The sequence below is a fragment of the Desmodus rotundus genome, chromosome 10 (assembly GCF_022682495.2).
Source record: "Desmodus rotundus isolate HL8 chromosome 10, HLdesRot8A.1, whole genome shotgun sequence".
Taxonomy (NCBI): Eukaryota; Metazoa; Chordata; class Mammalia; order Chiroptera; family Phyllostomidae; genus Desmodus; species Desmodus rotundus.
In genome coordinates this window covers 93,847,163-93,862,577 of record NC_071396.1, presented here as the reverse complement: position 1 = coordinate 93,862,577, position 15,415 = coordinate 93,847,163, and the positions used below count along the sequence as shown (strand labels likewise).

At 43.5% G+C, this 15,415-nt stretch overlaps 2 protein-coding genes across 2 annotated transcripts in view; both read left to right on the top strand.

The window, feature by feature from the left end:
- The first annotated feature begins 19 nt into the window (after positions 1–19).
- ATP5F1A (ATP synthase F1 subunit alpha) lies at positions 20–8,360 on the top strand. Its single transcript, XM_024580394.3, has 12 exons — positions 20–174; positions 1,893–1,971; positions 2,709–2,878; positions 4,581–4,754; positions 4,843–5,009; positions 5,212–5,360; positions 5,909–6,060; positions 6,159–6,383; positions 6,903–7,010; positions 7,131–7,275; positions 7,845–7,995; positions 8,136–8,360. Exons 1-12 carry the CDS (start codon positions 115–117, stop codon positions 8,215–8,217), a joined length of 1,662 nt encoding a protein of 553 aa, XP_024436162.2. The 5' UTR covers positions 20–114; the 3' UTR covers positions 8,218–8,360.
- Positions 8,361–14,360: 6,000 nt separating this feature from the next.
- PSTPIP2 (proline-serine-threonine phosphatase interacting protein 2) overlaps positions 14,361–15,415 on the top strand; it is a 60,127-nt gene continuing 59,072 nt past the window's right edge. Inside the window, exon 1 of the mRNA XM_024580539.4 lies at positions 14,361–14,540. Within this exon, the coding sequence (XP_024436307.1) occupies positions 14,508–14,540 (33 nt within the window). The 5' untranslated portion in view covers positions 14,361–14,507. The remainder of the gene's footprint in view (positions 14,541–15,415) is intronic.

Below are 15,415 nucleotides of genomic sequence, written 5' to 3'. Positions count from 1 at the left end.
CGGTGCTTCCGGGTTAAGTAGGCTGGCTCCCTTGACCTTCCTCGCCGCTCAGCCATTTTGTCCCAGTCGGTCCGGAGGCTGCGGCTGCAAAGGAACCACCTGGGAGCTGCGAAGATGTTGTCCGTGCGCGTCGCCGCGGCCGTGGCCCGCGCCCTCCCTCGGCGAGCCGGGCTGGTGAGCGCGGGGCTTCAGCGGGTGGAAGGTGGCCCGGCGGGGACTGCAGTGAGTTGGTCGCGCTGTGACAGCTTAGGAGCTCTTTCTGCAAGGAGGGTGAGGGGCTGTGGCGGGCGCCGCCATCTTGCACTGCTGGCTGCTCCGGCCTGGCCGCACAGGGCAGGGCGGGCGGAGAAAGGGCCCTTGCGTTCGTCGTCGGTGCGGGACGGTACAAAGCGGTGCGGGAAAGACGGTGGCCTTGATGTTGTCCAGAGATGGGGCCTCAGGAGAATTTCCGTATTCAATTGAGAGCGGCCTGGAGGGGTCTTGGGAGAAGGAAAGGGCTTGGGCGCTGTCCCCAGCCTGCTCGGAAACGGCGAGCCCCGGCCCGGCTCATGCTGCGACACTCCCTCGCTGAAGGTCGGACGAGCTGGGGAAGCCTGACTTTGTGTGAAGGTCAGCGGGTCCCCGCTTTGCACCTCTGCCTGGAGGTCGGTTCAGAGGAGAGCAGTGAGGTGGCTTTTTGAATACTTCAGTAGGTGATCTCTCAGTGCTGAATACTGCAACGGTTGTGGAAACCGCGCACGGGGCAAGTGTGCATTTCATGTGACCGCTGCCGTGACAGCTGTGAAGCTGGCTCTACATTGTCTTGACTCTAGCAGAGGACTTTGCTTTGTGGCCCTTTGACATGTTTTAAGATTTCGTCCTTGAGAAATTGGTTAGACAGTGACCCAGAACTCAAGGAGAATAGAACACAGGTTGGAAAAATAACTGTAAAGGTCAATGCCCTTCATTACTTATCTCCCTTGAAGGTAACCTACTTAAATCCTATGGAAGCGCTTCTAGGACACTTTTCTTGTTCCGTCTTAAAAGTGGTCTCAGTTTGAAAGATAAGCATACTGGACATGTTACTGCCCTAACACTACCGCTGGGAGCACTCCGGGTTTCTCTTAGCAAAAAATATTTGTAAGGATTTTCATCCAGGTCCTGTGGGAACTTCAGAATGGACCGTGGCCAGTCACAGTATTAACCTTTGGAGGAGGAGGGGTCCAGAGTCGATACAGGTTTTGTTGAAGGCAGTTAAAAAAAAAAACGTTGCATACGCCATGCCTCGAGTTCCAACATTGACAGTTTTTTGTTTGCTTGATTTTTTAAATTCGTTTTTTAAATAGGTAATTATTGAATTTGCACCTTTTAGGAAGCAGTTTCTCTTATTGACAATTTCTCCAAATCAAATGAAATATTCCTGAAGTGGAAATAGTAGTACCTGGTGCATTTAAAGGGAAAGATACTCTGTTAACTGTTGCATATACTTTCAGTGTACCAGGAACTGCATAATAGGTCCTCACGTATCTGAAGTTACTTCTTTATCTGCCTAATTGTCTTCCAGCTTTAAGCATAATAATTTGAGTATAATTAGTATTTTAATTGATAACTTGATCAAACAGCCTGCATTCAAGCTTGCCAGTTTTACAAAGGCCTTTTTAAAAATCAGATTCAACCCTGACTGGTGTGGCTCAGTGGGTTGGGTGTTGTCCTGCGAACTGAGTTCGTTTCCCAGTCAGGCCACAGGCCTGGGTTGGTTGCGGGCCAGGTCCGTGGATGAGGGTGTGCAAGAAGCAACTGGTAATGTTTCTCTTGTACATGGATTTCTCTCTTTCCCCTTCCCTTGCCCTCTCTCTAAAAATAAATGAGTGAATTTTTTAAAAATCAGATTTAAAAAAATATTCTTGCCCTAGGTCTCCAAAAATGCTTTGGGATCATCCTTCATTGCTGCAAGGAATCTCCATGCCTCTAACACTCGTGTTCAGAAGACTGGTAAGTCATTTCTGAGTCTACAGCATTCTTAACTACTTTCTTAGTAAATGAAAAGTAAGTTACATAGTTACATAATTGTTGCAGATTTTCCCTATTCACTTTTTTCTGTCAGTTTTAGTTACTCCAGAATCTCAGATTCTTAACCTCCATTGTGCCATTTAGTTCTGTCTTGGGAGGTTTGCTTATTCTAGTGAAATGAACTACAGTTACATATTTTTCTTTTGATGTTACTACAGCTTCTTTGTTCTGATAACGTCCCCTTGTGTGGAAACAGAATGTACACATATCAGGTGGTGAGCACATTTTCTGATCTATGAAAGATTTCTCCTCTCCTGAAAAACATTACACAAAGTATGCAGTTTTTACCTCTGTGTGTTTCAAGGGTAGTAGCTGCTAGTCTATGAATTTGCCCATTGCAAATTCTAGAGATAAGTCGGGAGGTGATCATAAGAACCAAAGGAGTACAAGATAGACAATATTTCTGTTAAGGATATTGCTTAATTTTAGTACCTTCTTATCTGTTTTACATTTGTCTTGTGAAGTTTTCTCTCAGTCACTTAGGTTCATTTTCATAGTGATAGGTATCAAGCTTCTTTTGAATAGAACCATATTGCATTTTAGGATATAATTTGATTATTGTGGTCACAAAACTATAGTATTTATGTTGTTGGGGAAATAGGTTTTGAAAATATTCTGGGGCTAGGTATTTTTGTGATAACACTGTCCTTTCTCAACAGGCACTGCTGAGATGTCCTCTATTCTTGAAGAGCGTATTCTTGGAGCTGATACCTCTGTTGACCTTGAAGAGACTGGGCGTGTCTTAAGTATTGGTGATGGTATTGCCCGAGTACATGGGCTGAGGAATGTTCAAGCAGAAGAAATGGTAGAGTTTTCTTCAGGCTTAAAGGTAAATTATAAAATGAGGTTTGGCTGTTTTAGGATTGGTGTAAATCAGAGGATTAGTAAATCAGAGATTATGTCGGATTTTTTTTAACTTTTAAGTCTCGGTCTGCCTCAGGGTTTTGTGATCATTGTCATAGATTGCGAAAATACATGTAAGTGCTTTTCCTCTAGGGACCAATTTATACAAATTGTAGTCATTAACTCCTAAATATGTAGTTTAGTAAATTTTCACCCAAATTTTAAGACATGCAGGTCTGTCCTTTGTAGGTGTTGAGATCATCTTAAACAAAAGCATTTGATAACTTCAACTAAATTCATTTCTGGTAGAAAGTTCAAAGTCATTGACTTTGTGTTTCTAGTGCAAGTGCACCTGTCGGTGAGAGGTGAGTTAGCGACGTAGCTATCAGAAGCTCTTTGGTGATCCAAGCCCACTTCTTTCTAGTAGGTTGAGCCTAGTTGGCTAGTACAGTGAGAAATAAAATTGTAGGAATCATGGGTACTCTGAGGGAAGTAGAGCCCAGTCTTTAGATGGACCAGGGCCAGTAGGAGTATCTACTAAGTCCACAGGAGAAAAAGGTCATCTTGGTCCTCTTGGCTAATATATGGTTATGGAAAAAAAGCCATTAAATGTGGAAGATTAGTTCTAAAGCCAAAAGTTTTACTACTGTCTGTAAAGCCTTGGCTAAAAATTTAACTTCAGTGTATATATCTTACATATCTTTGAAAGAGTAGACTGAAATTGGTGAACTCAGATTTCTTTTTAGCTTTTAAGAGTCTTGACTTACATACTATCCAATAGAACTTTCTGTCGTGAGGGAAATACTCTGTGTCTGCTGTTACAATACAGTAACTAGTATACGTATAAGACTGTCGAGCATGTAAAACATGGCTGGTGGGACTGAATTTTTTAAATCTGACTTAGTTTAAATTTAATAAGCCACACGGGGTTAGTGACTATTGAAAGATTTAGGGGTCAGAGATTTAGACTGAAATATTCAGTACCTGATGATTGTCTGTGATATTCCTCTTTATTTATTCTAAATAGTTCTCCAGATCTTTCATTACTGACCAGGCTCGGGTCCTGGAATAGCCTTTGGTTTTAGTCATGATTTAGGGACCTAAAATCTTAGCATTTTGAAATGTGGTTGTAATGACAACAGATGACCCAGTACTAGTACTATTACATCACGAATGTTTGATTTTGATTGGGTAGCTTTTAACAAGTAGAAGTTTTCTACTGACAAGTTTTCTATTAACAAGTAGAAGTTTTCATTAGATAATCAAATCTGTTCATGGAGCTTCTAACAGATCAGAAGATGTAAATCAAGTATGTCTTAAAATTTCCAGTTGACCTTGATACTTGATTTCATACTAATCACCCAGCGCAAAAGCCATAGTCAAAAGAAATATAGTGGCAAAAGCTTAACGTGCTCAATTTCTTCGCTTCCATGTGTTCTTTGAGGATGTGATAAAGAGTTTGTTAGGTTTATAATGTTATTCTAAGATTATGCAAGGGAACATGTTGGCATTTTAAAAGTTTTAACCAAAGAAGGTTGTTTATTGGGAAAATACTTAGAAGTAAATTAGAAGTAAAGCACAACACTGCTGCTTCCCCCCTAGCTGTGTTCTGTTGTGTAGTGTTGCCATGTGAGGAGAGGAGCCACTCACGCTTGCTTCCTTGGTGTTCAATTGTGTCTTTTGTGCAGGGTATGTCTCTGAACCTGGAACCGGACAATGTTGGTGTTGTCGTGTTTGGGAATGATAAGCTAATTAAGGAAGGAGACATTGTGAAGCGGACGGGAGCCATTGTGGATGTTCCCGTTGGGGAGGAGCTGTTGGGTCGTGTAGTAGATGCCCTTGGTAATGCCATTGATGGAAAGGTAGGTTTATCGTTAATTAGATGTAGTTGTACTTTCTCACAAATATCAAAAACTGATTGTTCTGGGGTTCCTTTTCATTGTTTAACAGGGTCCAATTGGTTCCAAGACGCGAAGGCGAGTTGGCCTGAAAGCCCCTGGGATCATTCCTCGAATCTCTGTGCGGGAACCAATGCAGACTGGCATTAAGGCTGTGGATAGCTTGGTGCCAATTGGTCGTGGTCAGCGTGAGCTGATTATTGGGGACCGACAGACTGGGTAAAGACTCAGTAGCTTATTAAAAGTTCTAACTAAAATTGGCTCTGAAAAGATGACTTTTTAGTGATAAAATGGTAAATGCTTTGGATACAATTGGGAGAGTAGAATGTGATGCATGGATTAGTCGTAGTAGTGACATTTTAATTGGGAAATTCTTTGAAGTATTTATTTAGTGAGATTTATGTTTACTCTCTTTTTAAAGCAAAACTTCAATTGCTATTGACACAATCATTAACCAGAAACGTTTTAATGATGGAACTGATGAAAAGAAGAAGCTATACTGTATCTATGTTGCTATTGGTCAGAAGAGATCCACTGTTGCCCAGCTGGTGAAGAGACTTACAGATGCAGGTATTAAAGAACTTTAGTCCCGTGCTGTTAATCTGGGAGTCCTATAGCAGCTGATCTTAGGATAGTGTCTACTTAACGGAGGCTGATTTTAATTACTCCCTAAATGAACTCTCAAGTAATATAAACAATAGGTAAAACAATATGGAAAAATGTCATAAGACAATAAATTTTAAGGTTTTATCAATTATCAAAGTAGAAGCTCTTCGATTAATTTTTTTTAAATATGCATGTTGATTTTGGAAAGGGGGAGAGAGAGGGATAGACACATGGATGTGAGAAAGAAACATAGATCAATTGCTTCTTTGGCACCTCGACTGGGGATCAAGCCCACAACCCAGGCATGTGCCCTGACTGGGAATTGAACCTGTGACCTTGCATTTTACAGGATGATGCTCCAGCCAACTGATCCACACAGGCCAGGGCTGATTAGTCTTAATAGTAAATCACTTAGTAAAAGCACTTAGATCATTTTAATTAAAGTAGCCTTCTTAATTTTAAAATCACAGTATTGACAACCTTGTAAACCTTAAAATCTGTTTTCTTCTCAGATGCCATGAAGTACACCATTGTGGTATCCGCTACTGCTTCTGATGCTGCCCCACTGCAGTACCTGGCTCCTTACTCTGGCTGTTCTATGGGGGAATATTTTAGGGATAATGGCAAACATGCTTTGATCATCTATGACGACTTATCCAAACAGGTAGAAGAAATGTATTTTTAGACTCTGTGTGCATCACAGGGAAAGGTGACAAACATGGAGTCTAACAGGTGAATTTCACAACCCTTTCTGTGCTGTAGGCTGTTGCTTATCGTCAGATGTCTTTGCTGCTGCGCCGGCCCCCTGGTCGTGAGGCCTACCCTGGTGATGTGTTCTACCTACACTCCCGTCTGCTAGAGAGAGCGGCCAAAATGAACGATTCCTTCGGTGGTGGCTCCTTGACTGCTTTACCAGTCATCGAAACACAAGCTGGTGATGTGTCTGCTTACATTCCAACGAACGTCATTTCCATCACTGACGGGCAGGTACTGTTTTTATGCTTCATATAAATGTAAAAGGATGATTCCGAGGCATTTGTTGAAACTAGTGGTGATGAACTGATTTTGTTAGCAGCCTTTTACATTTTTATTACGGGAAATTTCAAATGTTTGCAAAACTAAGGAAGGTAGTATAGCAAAACCTTGTATGCCTCTCACTTGTTTATCAGTTCATGGTATAAAGTACTTCATTCTTGCTTCATTTATACCCTCAACTGTTTTCCCCCTGGGTAACTATAAACAAACCCCAGAGATCATATCAGTTGACCTGTATGTATTGTAATAAAATAGGTTACTTTTTTTCATGTCATGCACATCTAGTCTCAGCAATGAAATATGTAGGTTAATTTGGGTTATGAAAGATTTGAGGGGCTCTCTTTACCATAAGAAATCATTTAGCATTCTTCCTCAATATTTTTCGGCTTTAGTTTTTTGGCAGTGTCTTAATTTTGAAATGTTGACTCTTTTTTTAAATTTGCTAGTGTGTGTGTTCTCCTTAACTTGCAGATCTTCTTGGAAACAGAATTGTTCTACAAAGGTATTCGCCCTGCCATTAACGTCGGTTTGTCTGTGTCCCGTGTTGGATCTGCTGCCCAGACCAGGGCCATGAAGCAGGTAATTTGCATCGCTTTGATGGGGATGGGTATCATTAGGTTAAAGTCAAAGTATATAGTGCTGTGTGTCATTGAGTTAAGCGTTTTTGTATTGTATGAGTTAACCAGTTCTGTGTCTCAGGTGGCAGGTACCATGAAGCTGGAATTGGCTCAGTATCGTGAAGTTGCTGCTTTTGCTCAGTTCGGTTCTGATCTCGATGCTGCCACTCAACAACTCCTGAGTCGTGGTGTGCGTCTGACTGAGTTGCTGAAGCAAGGACAGTATTGTGAGTTCTTTTTATTTGGTCTAGTTCCTACTGTGTGGGAATATCACATAGTGTTCCCTATAAGCTGTAATACATGCTGTTATCTTTCATCAGAGGTACTGCCTTTTGAATGTAATTGATGTCTATTTTATTTAATTAAAGTACAGTCCTTATTTAAATGCAAATGCTACAGACTTAATAACCAGCAAAACTTACTAAATATATTCAGTACCTTTCTTTGGGGAATTAAGACTTAATGCTCTTACCCCCTGCCCTGCCCGCTATATGAGTGTAGAATTTGGCAAATTTAAAAGAATGTTAGCGTGCATTTATGTTACAAAATTTCAGCAAATTATTTATACCCAAAATAGTGCTTATGGACTGTGCCCATATATTACACTTGGGCTTGCAAGTATAAGAAAAATACTGTTTTGGGGGGGAGGGAAGTAGAATGGAGTTTCTCACTGAGAACGTGAGAGTAAGTGATGTGTAGAAACATGTTAATGGAGGAAACAAAGTGTGTCTGACTTTGGTAACATGGCATTTATTTCAACAACTCACTGGCATCCTTCCCCCATCTCCCCCCCCAGCTCCCATGGCTATTGAAGAACAAGTGGCTGTTATTTATGCTGGTGTACGGGGTTACCTTGATAAACTGGAGCCCAGTAAGATCACAAAGTTTGAGAATGCTTTCTTGTCTCATGTTATCAGCCAACACCAAGCTCTTTTGGGTACTATCAGGTATGAACACAATTGATGGCCTCTTTTTGTGAGTTTTAAGATAAAAAGTCTTGCTAAAATTCTTTTGCATTTTGTAGTTAGTCTAGTCATTGAATTTTTGTGCATGTCAGGACTGATGATCTGCTTTTATGTCCAAATAGGGCTGACGGAAAGATTTCAGAACAGTCTGATGCAAAGCTGAAAGAGATTGTAACAAACTTCTTGGCTGGATTTGAAGCTTAAACTCCTATGGATTCACGCGAAATACCAGTTTGGTTTTGTCATTGTTTCTCCTAGTAATCAGTTCCATTTGTAAAAGGATTACTGTCATACTCCAGATGTACAGAAATCACCTTAAAAATAAAGGTTCCACATTGTTGGGTGGTTTTCTGTAGTTTGAGTGATTCTTTAAAAAGAACTGAGATTACTTTGAGGAATTGGTAAACATGCCTTGTGTAGCTCATTTTACTTGATTTGCAATCTAAGTGGGCTTACCTAAGTAAATCACAGCTAAGTTAGTTCTTTACAAGATTTTAGAGTGCTGTGTGATTTATTAAAAGAAATGCATTAACTGAATAATTGATTATATGTGGCAAAGTCACATTTAATAATGTTGAGTAGCCTCACTGGCTTCTCTGTATAAAAAGGTACTGTAAAGAAGAAAAGAATAGGACATTGAAAATTTTCAAGGAAATTTAAAAATGCTTAAGTGAAGTATGAGAGACTGGGACAAAAATTGAGAAAGGGGATATCAGAATGAATAGAATTGTGAATGCTTGTTCAGTATCTTACTGTGTCACTTGTTAACGTGCTTTGTATAAGTAGCTCCTAATTATAATGTAATGAAGTCAGTTTTTATGGTTAGTATTCTTGGTCTTATTTAGGAAATCTACTTGATAGTGACAAAGATAACTATTTCCTTCTAAGAGTTTTAAAGGTTTGCTTTTGTCATCAAAGAGACATGTCCTACGGTTCCCCAGAGAACTACAACAAAGAGGATGTATGTTGTGGAGGCTGGCAAGTTCGAATGGGCAGGTTGGTAGGTTGGAGACCCAGGAATAGTTGTGACTTGAGGTAGAATTCCTTTTTCTGTGGACCTCAGGTTTTTTTCTTAAGGCTTTGAGACCCACCCACAGTATGGAAAGTAATAAGCTTTACTCAGAGTCTACTGATAATTTTAAGTGTTAATCATGTCTAAAAAAATCTGCACAGCAGTATCTGGACCAAAACTGGGCACCATAGCCTCGCCAAGTTGACATACAAGATTGACCATCGCAGTCCATGTGGGGTTACGTTTCTGTGTAGAGGTCAGGAGTCCTTTTTGTTTTCTTTTCCATATGCATACCCACTTTTTAGTTCCAGTTATTAAATGGTCTCCCTGCCCCCACTTAACCTGTTCATCATGACACTTGTGTCCTGTTTGGCCATTTTCTCTTGTAGTTTTGCTGAGCCAGAGCCCAGCCCGTCCTACTGCAGCAGTGAATGAGGAGAAACAAATTCCGAGATTCAAAGGTTTTTAAATTAGTAACTCACAGACCAGTGAAATAGACCTCAGGCAGCAGGCTGTTCTCTGCCTAAATACTCTGCCTGATGGCCCTCCTGTGTGCCAGCCAGACGGCTGTCAAAACGTTTTTGTATGGCCTATCATTGGGGAATGGTGAGTGCCTGACAAAATCAGTATTGATTGATAATAAGCAGTTCGTATTGAAGTTTCCTCAAATATGTCAAGTATCTTATAGTTATTTTTAAATAGAACCCAAGCAAAGTATATTATTATCTGCTTTGTCTTATTTTAAAAATTACTTATATCTAGAATTTTTTATTGATCTTTTTACTGTTTTCATGACTGAATTTTTTGAGGAGTCAACTAGTCCTTTAGAACGTCTTATATTTTGAATTCGATTGGGATCTCATACCAGATTGAATATTTTGTTACTCCAGTTGTCCCCGTTTTGGCCGTTGTGGGTGCTTTCAGTTGGCTCCTGTGTTCTTCTGGTGTGCCCCAGTTTTGTGTGTGTAGGGTTCTGGAACGGCAAGATGCTCCAGGCTTACCTTACGTATTTTCCTGCTCCAGTCCTAGAAACAGTCCTGGTTTCTTACGAGAGCGAAACATTGATTTATTGTTCTACTTAATGCAGCATTCATTGGTTGATTCTTTTTCAAGATTTTATTTATTTATTTTTAAAGAGAGGGGAAGGGTGGGAGAAGGAGAGGGAGAGAAACATCAATGTGTGGTTGCCTCTTGTGCGCTCCCAACTGGGGACCTGGCTCGCAACCCAAGCCATGTGCCCCAGCTGGGAATCGAACTGGGTACCCTTTGGTTCGCAGGCTGGCACTCAATCCGTTGAGCCACACCAGCCAGGGCTGGTTGATTCTTGTATGTGTCCTGACCAAGACTGGAACCCACAACCTTGATGTAACAAGGTGACGCTTTAACCAACAGACCTACTTGGCCAGGGTTATTTCTGGTTTGGTTTTGTTTTACAAGTTCTCTACATACTGGATATGAGTCCTTTGTATCATAAATTTTCTGTGGCTTGCTATTTGCTCTCAGTGGCTTTTGATTAAAAAAATAAATCCCCCCACATACAGTGGACAATATCCAAATTTTTCTATCATAAACTACTTTGATCAGAAATTGGTCTTTCATTTTCACTTATGAAAATTCAGATTTTGATGGTACCCACTCTAGTTCTTGTTCTGATCTAGGGCAGACCTCTTCAGCCACCACACAGCTAATCTTTGGGCATGGAAGCCTCCTGAATGTTTTTCCTGTGTACTCTATTCCTGTTTTGTCCTGACCCTCTGCTCCATTCCTCAGTTTGCTCAGCTTTTAACCTTAGTGACAAAATCCAGTCTCTCCACTTTCTGACATTCATTGGCAAATTTATTTTTTTAAATATTTTAGAAATTTTATTTTAGAAGGGGAGGGAGGGAGAAAGGGATGGAAGGAATTGTTGACAGGTTGCCTTCTGCCTCTGCATGCAGCAACCCAGGCATGTGCCCTGACCAGGAATCGAAGTGACAGCCTTTTAGTTTGCAGGATGACGCCCAACCCACTGAGTCATGCCAGCCAGGGCTGATTGGCATATTTCATAGCAGCTTGTTCTTTCCTGTCCTCTGGTGTTTTCAGACCACAGTCTCTGCTTGGCCAGGTCCTGGTCCTGGGGTCCCTTCTGGCTTTAGCTAGTTGGTCAGTACCCCTCGCCAGGTTGACCCCTGCTTCCTGGAAGAGGGGGATGAGACCAGGGGAACTGAAGTAAAAATTGGTATTGCTGTTAGGGGTCAGAGAGTTCATTTGGGTTCTTGGTTGGCTCCATCGTTATCTAATCCATGAGAATACATGAAAAAATACCTTTCTTGAGGTGTTTTGCAATATTTTGGGGGCGGTAACATCCAAGAATAGAAATTAAGAAGAGCATAAGCATCTGCCATGTTAAGGGTTGGTTTGTGTGATAAAGTTGACAAATTCTAGAATTTTAAGAAGTGGCAAGACAAGGCTGGAGAAGGAATGGGGATGAGGTGGAACTTGGCAGGAGGAAGCATGACCCAGGTAGCCCACAAAGCTTGAGCTAAGATGGGGTGGCAGGACAGAGAAGAGGCAGACTGGCATGGTGGGGGCAGGTGGGAAGCTGGGAAATGAGATTGGAAAGGTCTTTTGAGGGACAGGCAGAAGCTTTTGGTGTTTAATTCTGATGGGCAATAGGGACAGTTGGTGGCTTTGTGAGGAGAGACATAAGGGAAGCAATGTCTTCAGGGTGAAAGATTTAAGAGTAACCTGATACGAGGTTGGGTTGGCAGAGGGAAGGAGGAAGAGGGATGTAGATACCAGGTTTTGGACAGCATAAAAGGAAATGTGATTTTAGTGGGCACTTGTTAGTTTTGCTCCCCACTGCATTTCCATTTCAGTGAAACGATGCCTGAATACCTCTGGGGAAACCCTGTCCCTCCATTGCTGAGAATATACACGGATACAACTTTTCTGGAAAGCCGTTTGGCAATATATTTCAAGAACCTTAAAAATGTTTATATTCGTTGACTTGTAATTCCACCACGAGGAACTTTAACAAAGATATGATATATAAAAGATAGCTATTGTAGTATTTTTAAAAACAGCGAAATGCTAAGAAAGTATCAGTGTACCCACCTGATGGGAAATTATGCAAAAGTTAAAATGATATTTGAGTTTTAATTACTTGGGGTTTGTAATAAACTCACATGGTACAAATTCAGAGGCCTAAGTTGGCATGAAGTGGAAAGCTGGTCTCTTCTACGTCCCTCAGCCCCATCCCCTCTGAGGAGGAGATTTAAAATTGTGTGTGCCCTTTTCCAAACATACTCGGTGATTGTTCATCATACCAACACAAATAGCTTCCTCATTTCTTATACTTTAGTATGATTTCGTTGTCGAGGTACATCACACCGCACGGAGGTAATTCTTTATGGATGGACTTTCAGTTGCTTCAGATCTAGAACGACGATACTGCTGTGGATAGCTGCATACATATCTCACTTGGCACAAGGGGGAATAAATATATTTGGAGAGTGAAGTCCTCAACATGGAAATGTTGGGTCAAAGAGAGGTGCATGTTAAGTTTTGATGATGTGGCCAAATTTCTCTTCACAAAGATTTTTGATTTTACACGCGAGCGTGTCCATTTTGGACCACAGTGTGTGCTGTCAAACTTTGTTAGGAAAGATTCATTTAAGGACTTAGTAAATATAACTAAAAAAACCCAAGACTCGAAATTTTATGTACAGTAAGAACAACCATACAAATGTATATTACTGGAAGAGAATATGCCAAATATTAATGGGTTATCTTAAATGTATTGACCATAAAAATTCATTATTTCATAATTGCTGTAATAGTGTTAATTTGTTAGTGAAATGTCCTGAATTTGTCACAGGCCCTTGAATACAGTACACATTTACTTGTCTTTTCGGACCCAAACCGAGAATCATAACCCTAGATCAATGAGCCGGCTGTACTTGTCTTTTTACTTACAACACCTGTCCAGGTGATAAGCTTAATAAATGTTTGAGAAATGAACACTTTCCAGCAGCTTCAATAAATATTTGCAGTTTGCAATCTTGCCACCAGGGGGTAGAAGAGTGTTAAAATGAAACCTGAGCCTCGAAAATCCAGCGATGTACCACGAAAGCTTGTAAGACTTGAAAAAATATCTAAAAATTGGAACTTAGACAATTGGAATTACATCTAAAGTATTTGTCCCAAAATCTTTAAAACTTCCAGGAAAAGTCTTGGTCCTTCAGCTTCTTTCATCTCCCCTGTTTGCACTACTTCTTCCCCCTCCTGCTAAGGTTTAGCCTGTCTTCCCGGTGCCGGTCCCCTCTATGCTGCCTCCTGATGGTGCTACCAGGCTTCCCTTCCTTCTAACCTAACTGCTTTCCAAACCGAACCATCAGACGAATGGATGCATACCCTTGAAGTCACCCAGGGCTGGAAGCCACCTTTCCATCCTTGTAGCTGCGGGACTGGGGGTGGCATCACCAATCAGAACCTTTTAGCTGACCTTAAAATCATCTCAGCCATTGTTTACTATGTCTGGAAGAGCTAGAACCTGCCCCCGGAGGCAAACGCTTCCCTCTCCAGGTTTGGAGTTGTGTGCTCAGTCTTTGTTCTCTCGACCTCCATCCTCTCCTCCTCGAGTAGATCTGCCCCAGGAGTGACTTATCTTCGGCTCTTTAGAAGGGCAGCGCTCTAACCGAGCTCTCCATCCCTTGAAGACTGTGATCTCCAGCTCCTCAGCCTCTGCGCTTCAGTTGTGAGTGAGCCCAGGGCAGTACTTCGTCCCGGAGCGCCGGGTTACTACAAAGCAGGGATGGGTCCGACTTGCCCTGCGACTGTGTTTTCATGGAGGTGTTACGTTATGAGGGGAAGAAGAGGAAGGAAACGCTGGGCTCCCACTTCTGGAGTAGGATTGGTGGACACGGTCTTGAGTCTTGAGAATGGGAAAGGGTCGGTGTGGAGCTGGGCTCCTGGGCGGCCTGTAAGGACAACACAAGGGGCCTGGAGTCAAGCGGGAAAAGTATAAATGACCTTTCCATGATTTTTAGACTAAAACATTACCCAGGGGTTGGCTGGTCCTGGGGTCGTGAACACGACTCCCCGAAGTGTCTACCCGTCACGCGACCGCGGACACTGTCCGTCCTCTGGCTTTGCCCGGCTGGCCCTTGGTCCCCGCAACCAGCCGAGCCGAATTCGGACAGGCGACTGGACCAGTTCCTTCCAATCCTCCGAGGCTTCCCGAAGGAGGAGGCATTGCGGGCTCGCTCATTGCTGGTTGCCTGGCACCGCGGGGCTTTAAATCCGCCTGGGTCGGGGCCTCCTGTCCGGGCAGGGCGGGAGGCGGAGAGGGCGTGACGGGCGTGGTTTAGGACGGGGCGGACCTCACGGCTGGCGGGCGAGCAACTCGGCCTTGGGCTGCGGGACAGCGGGCAGTCTCTGTGCGGCCTCCCAGCGCGCTGTTGCTTCTCCGCTCTGCTCCGCACCCTCCAAAGCGCCGGCCATGACGGGCTCACTGTTCAAGGGGAACTTCTGGGTGAGTCCACGGGGCCGCCCCGCGCCACTCCGGCCCTTTGCGCTGCGGCGCGCGCGGGTCCCGCTGCCTAGGGGCAGACCCGGAGCTGACACTCAGTTGAGGTTCCCACCCTGCCGCGTGCCTGCAAGTCCCCGAGTCCGGTTCCCGGGTCCCCCCTTTGCCGCCCATGCTCCAGCGAGACGTACTCCCGCGGAAGGGTGTAGCTGAACCCCATAGAGTTGGGACATCCACCCCTTATTTCCCAGATGAAACCAAGACCCAAAGGGAGGAGCAACCCAGAGGGGAGAATCGCCAATGGCCCCGGAGGCTGCGAGCAGATTTGGGGGAGCCTGGGGTCGGGGACCTGGGGTGAGCTTCGCCAGGCTGACAGCGGCAGTCATCCCCAGGGGGTGGTCTTTTCCAGGTCCGCTGAAACGTATAACCTGTCAGAGCCACGTTAGCTCCGACTTTCCCCTGCAGACCCTAGAGGGGTTCTCCTGCAGAAGCTTTGTCCCATCCTGTAACCCTGTTTCACGAGCCCCCCTCCCCAGGCCTTGGCCCAGAGGGAGGCCGATGTGTGTGAGACTCTATGAGCTGGTGGGGCATCCAAGCCCAGTAGGACCAGCCCAGCAGGAGGCAACAGGTCTGCCTGCCCCCGCCTTCCTCTGTCCTTCTTCTTACTCCCCAGGCGCCCCTTAAAGGTGCATGCCCCGTCACTTAGAGGAAATACCCTCATTCCTTTAAGGCAGGAGCAGGAAGTCAGCGCACCTCAAAGTTGACCTTCAGCTGCCAAGTGGCCCCAACTCCCTACTTGGGACCCTTCTTGCCCTCCATTTAGCTTCACAGCACCGTGTCCCCTATCATGGGCTGCTGGGTGGGGAAACCTGGCTCTGTGG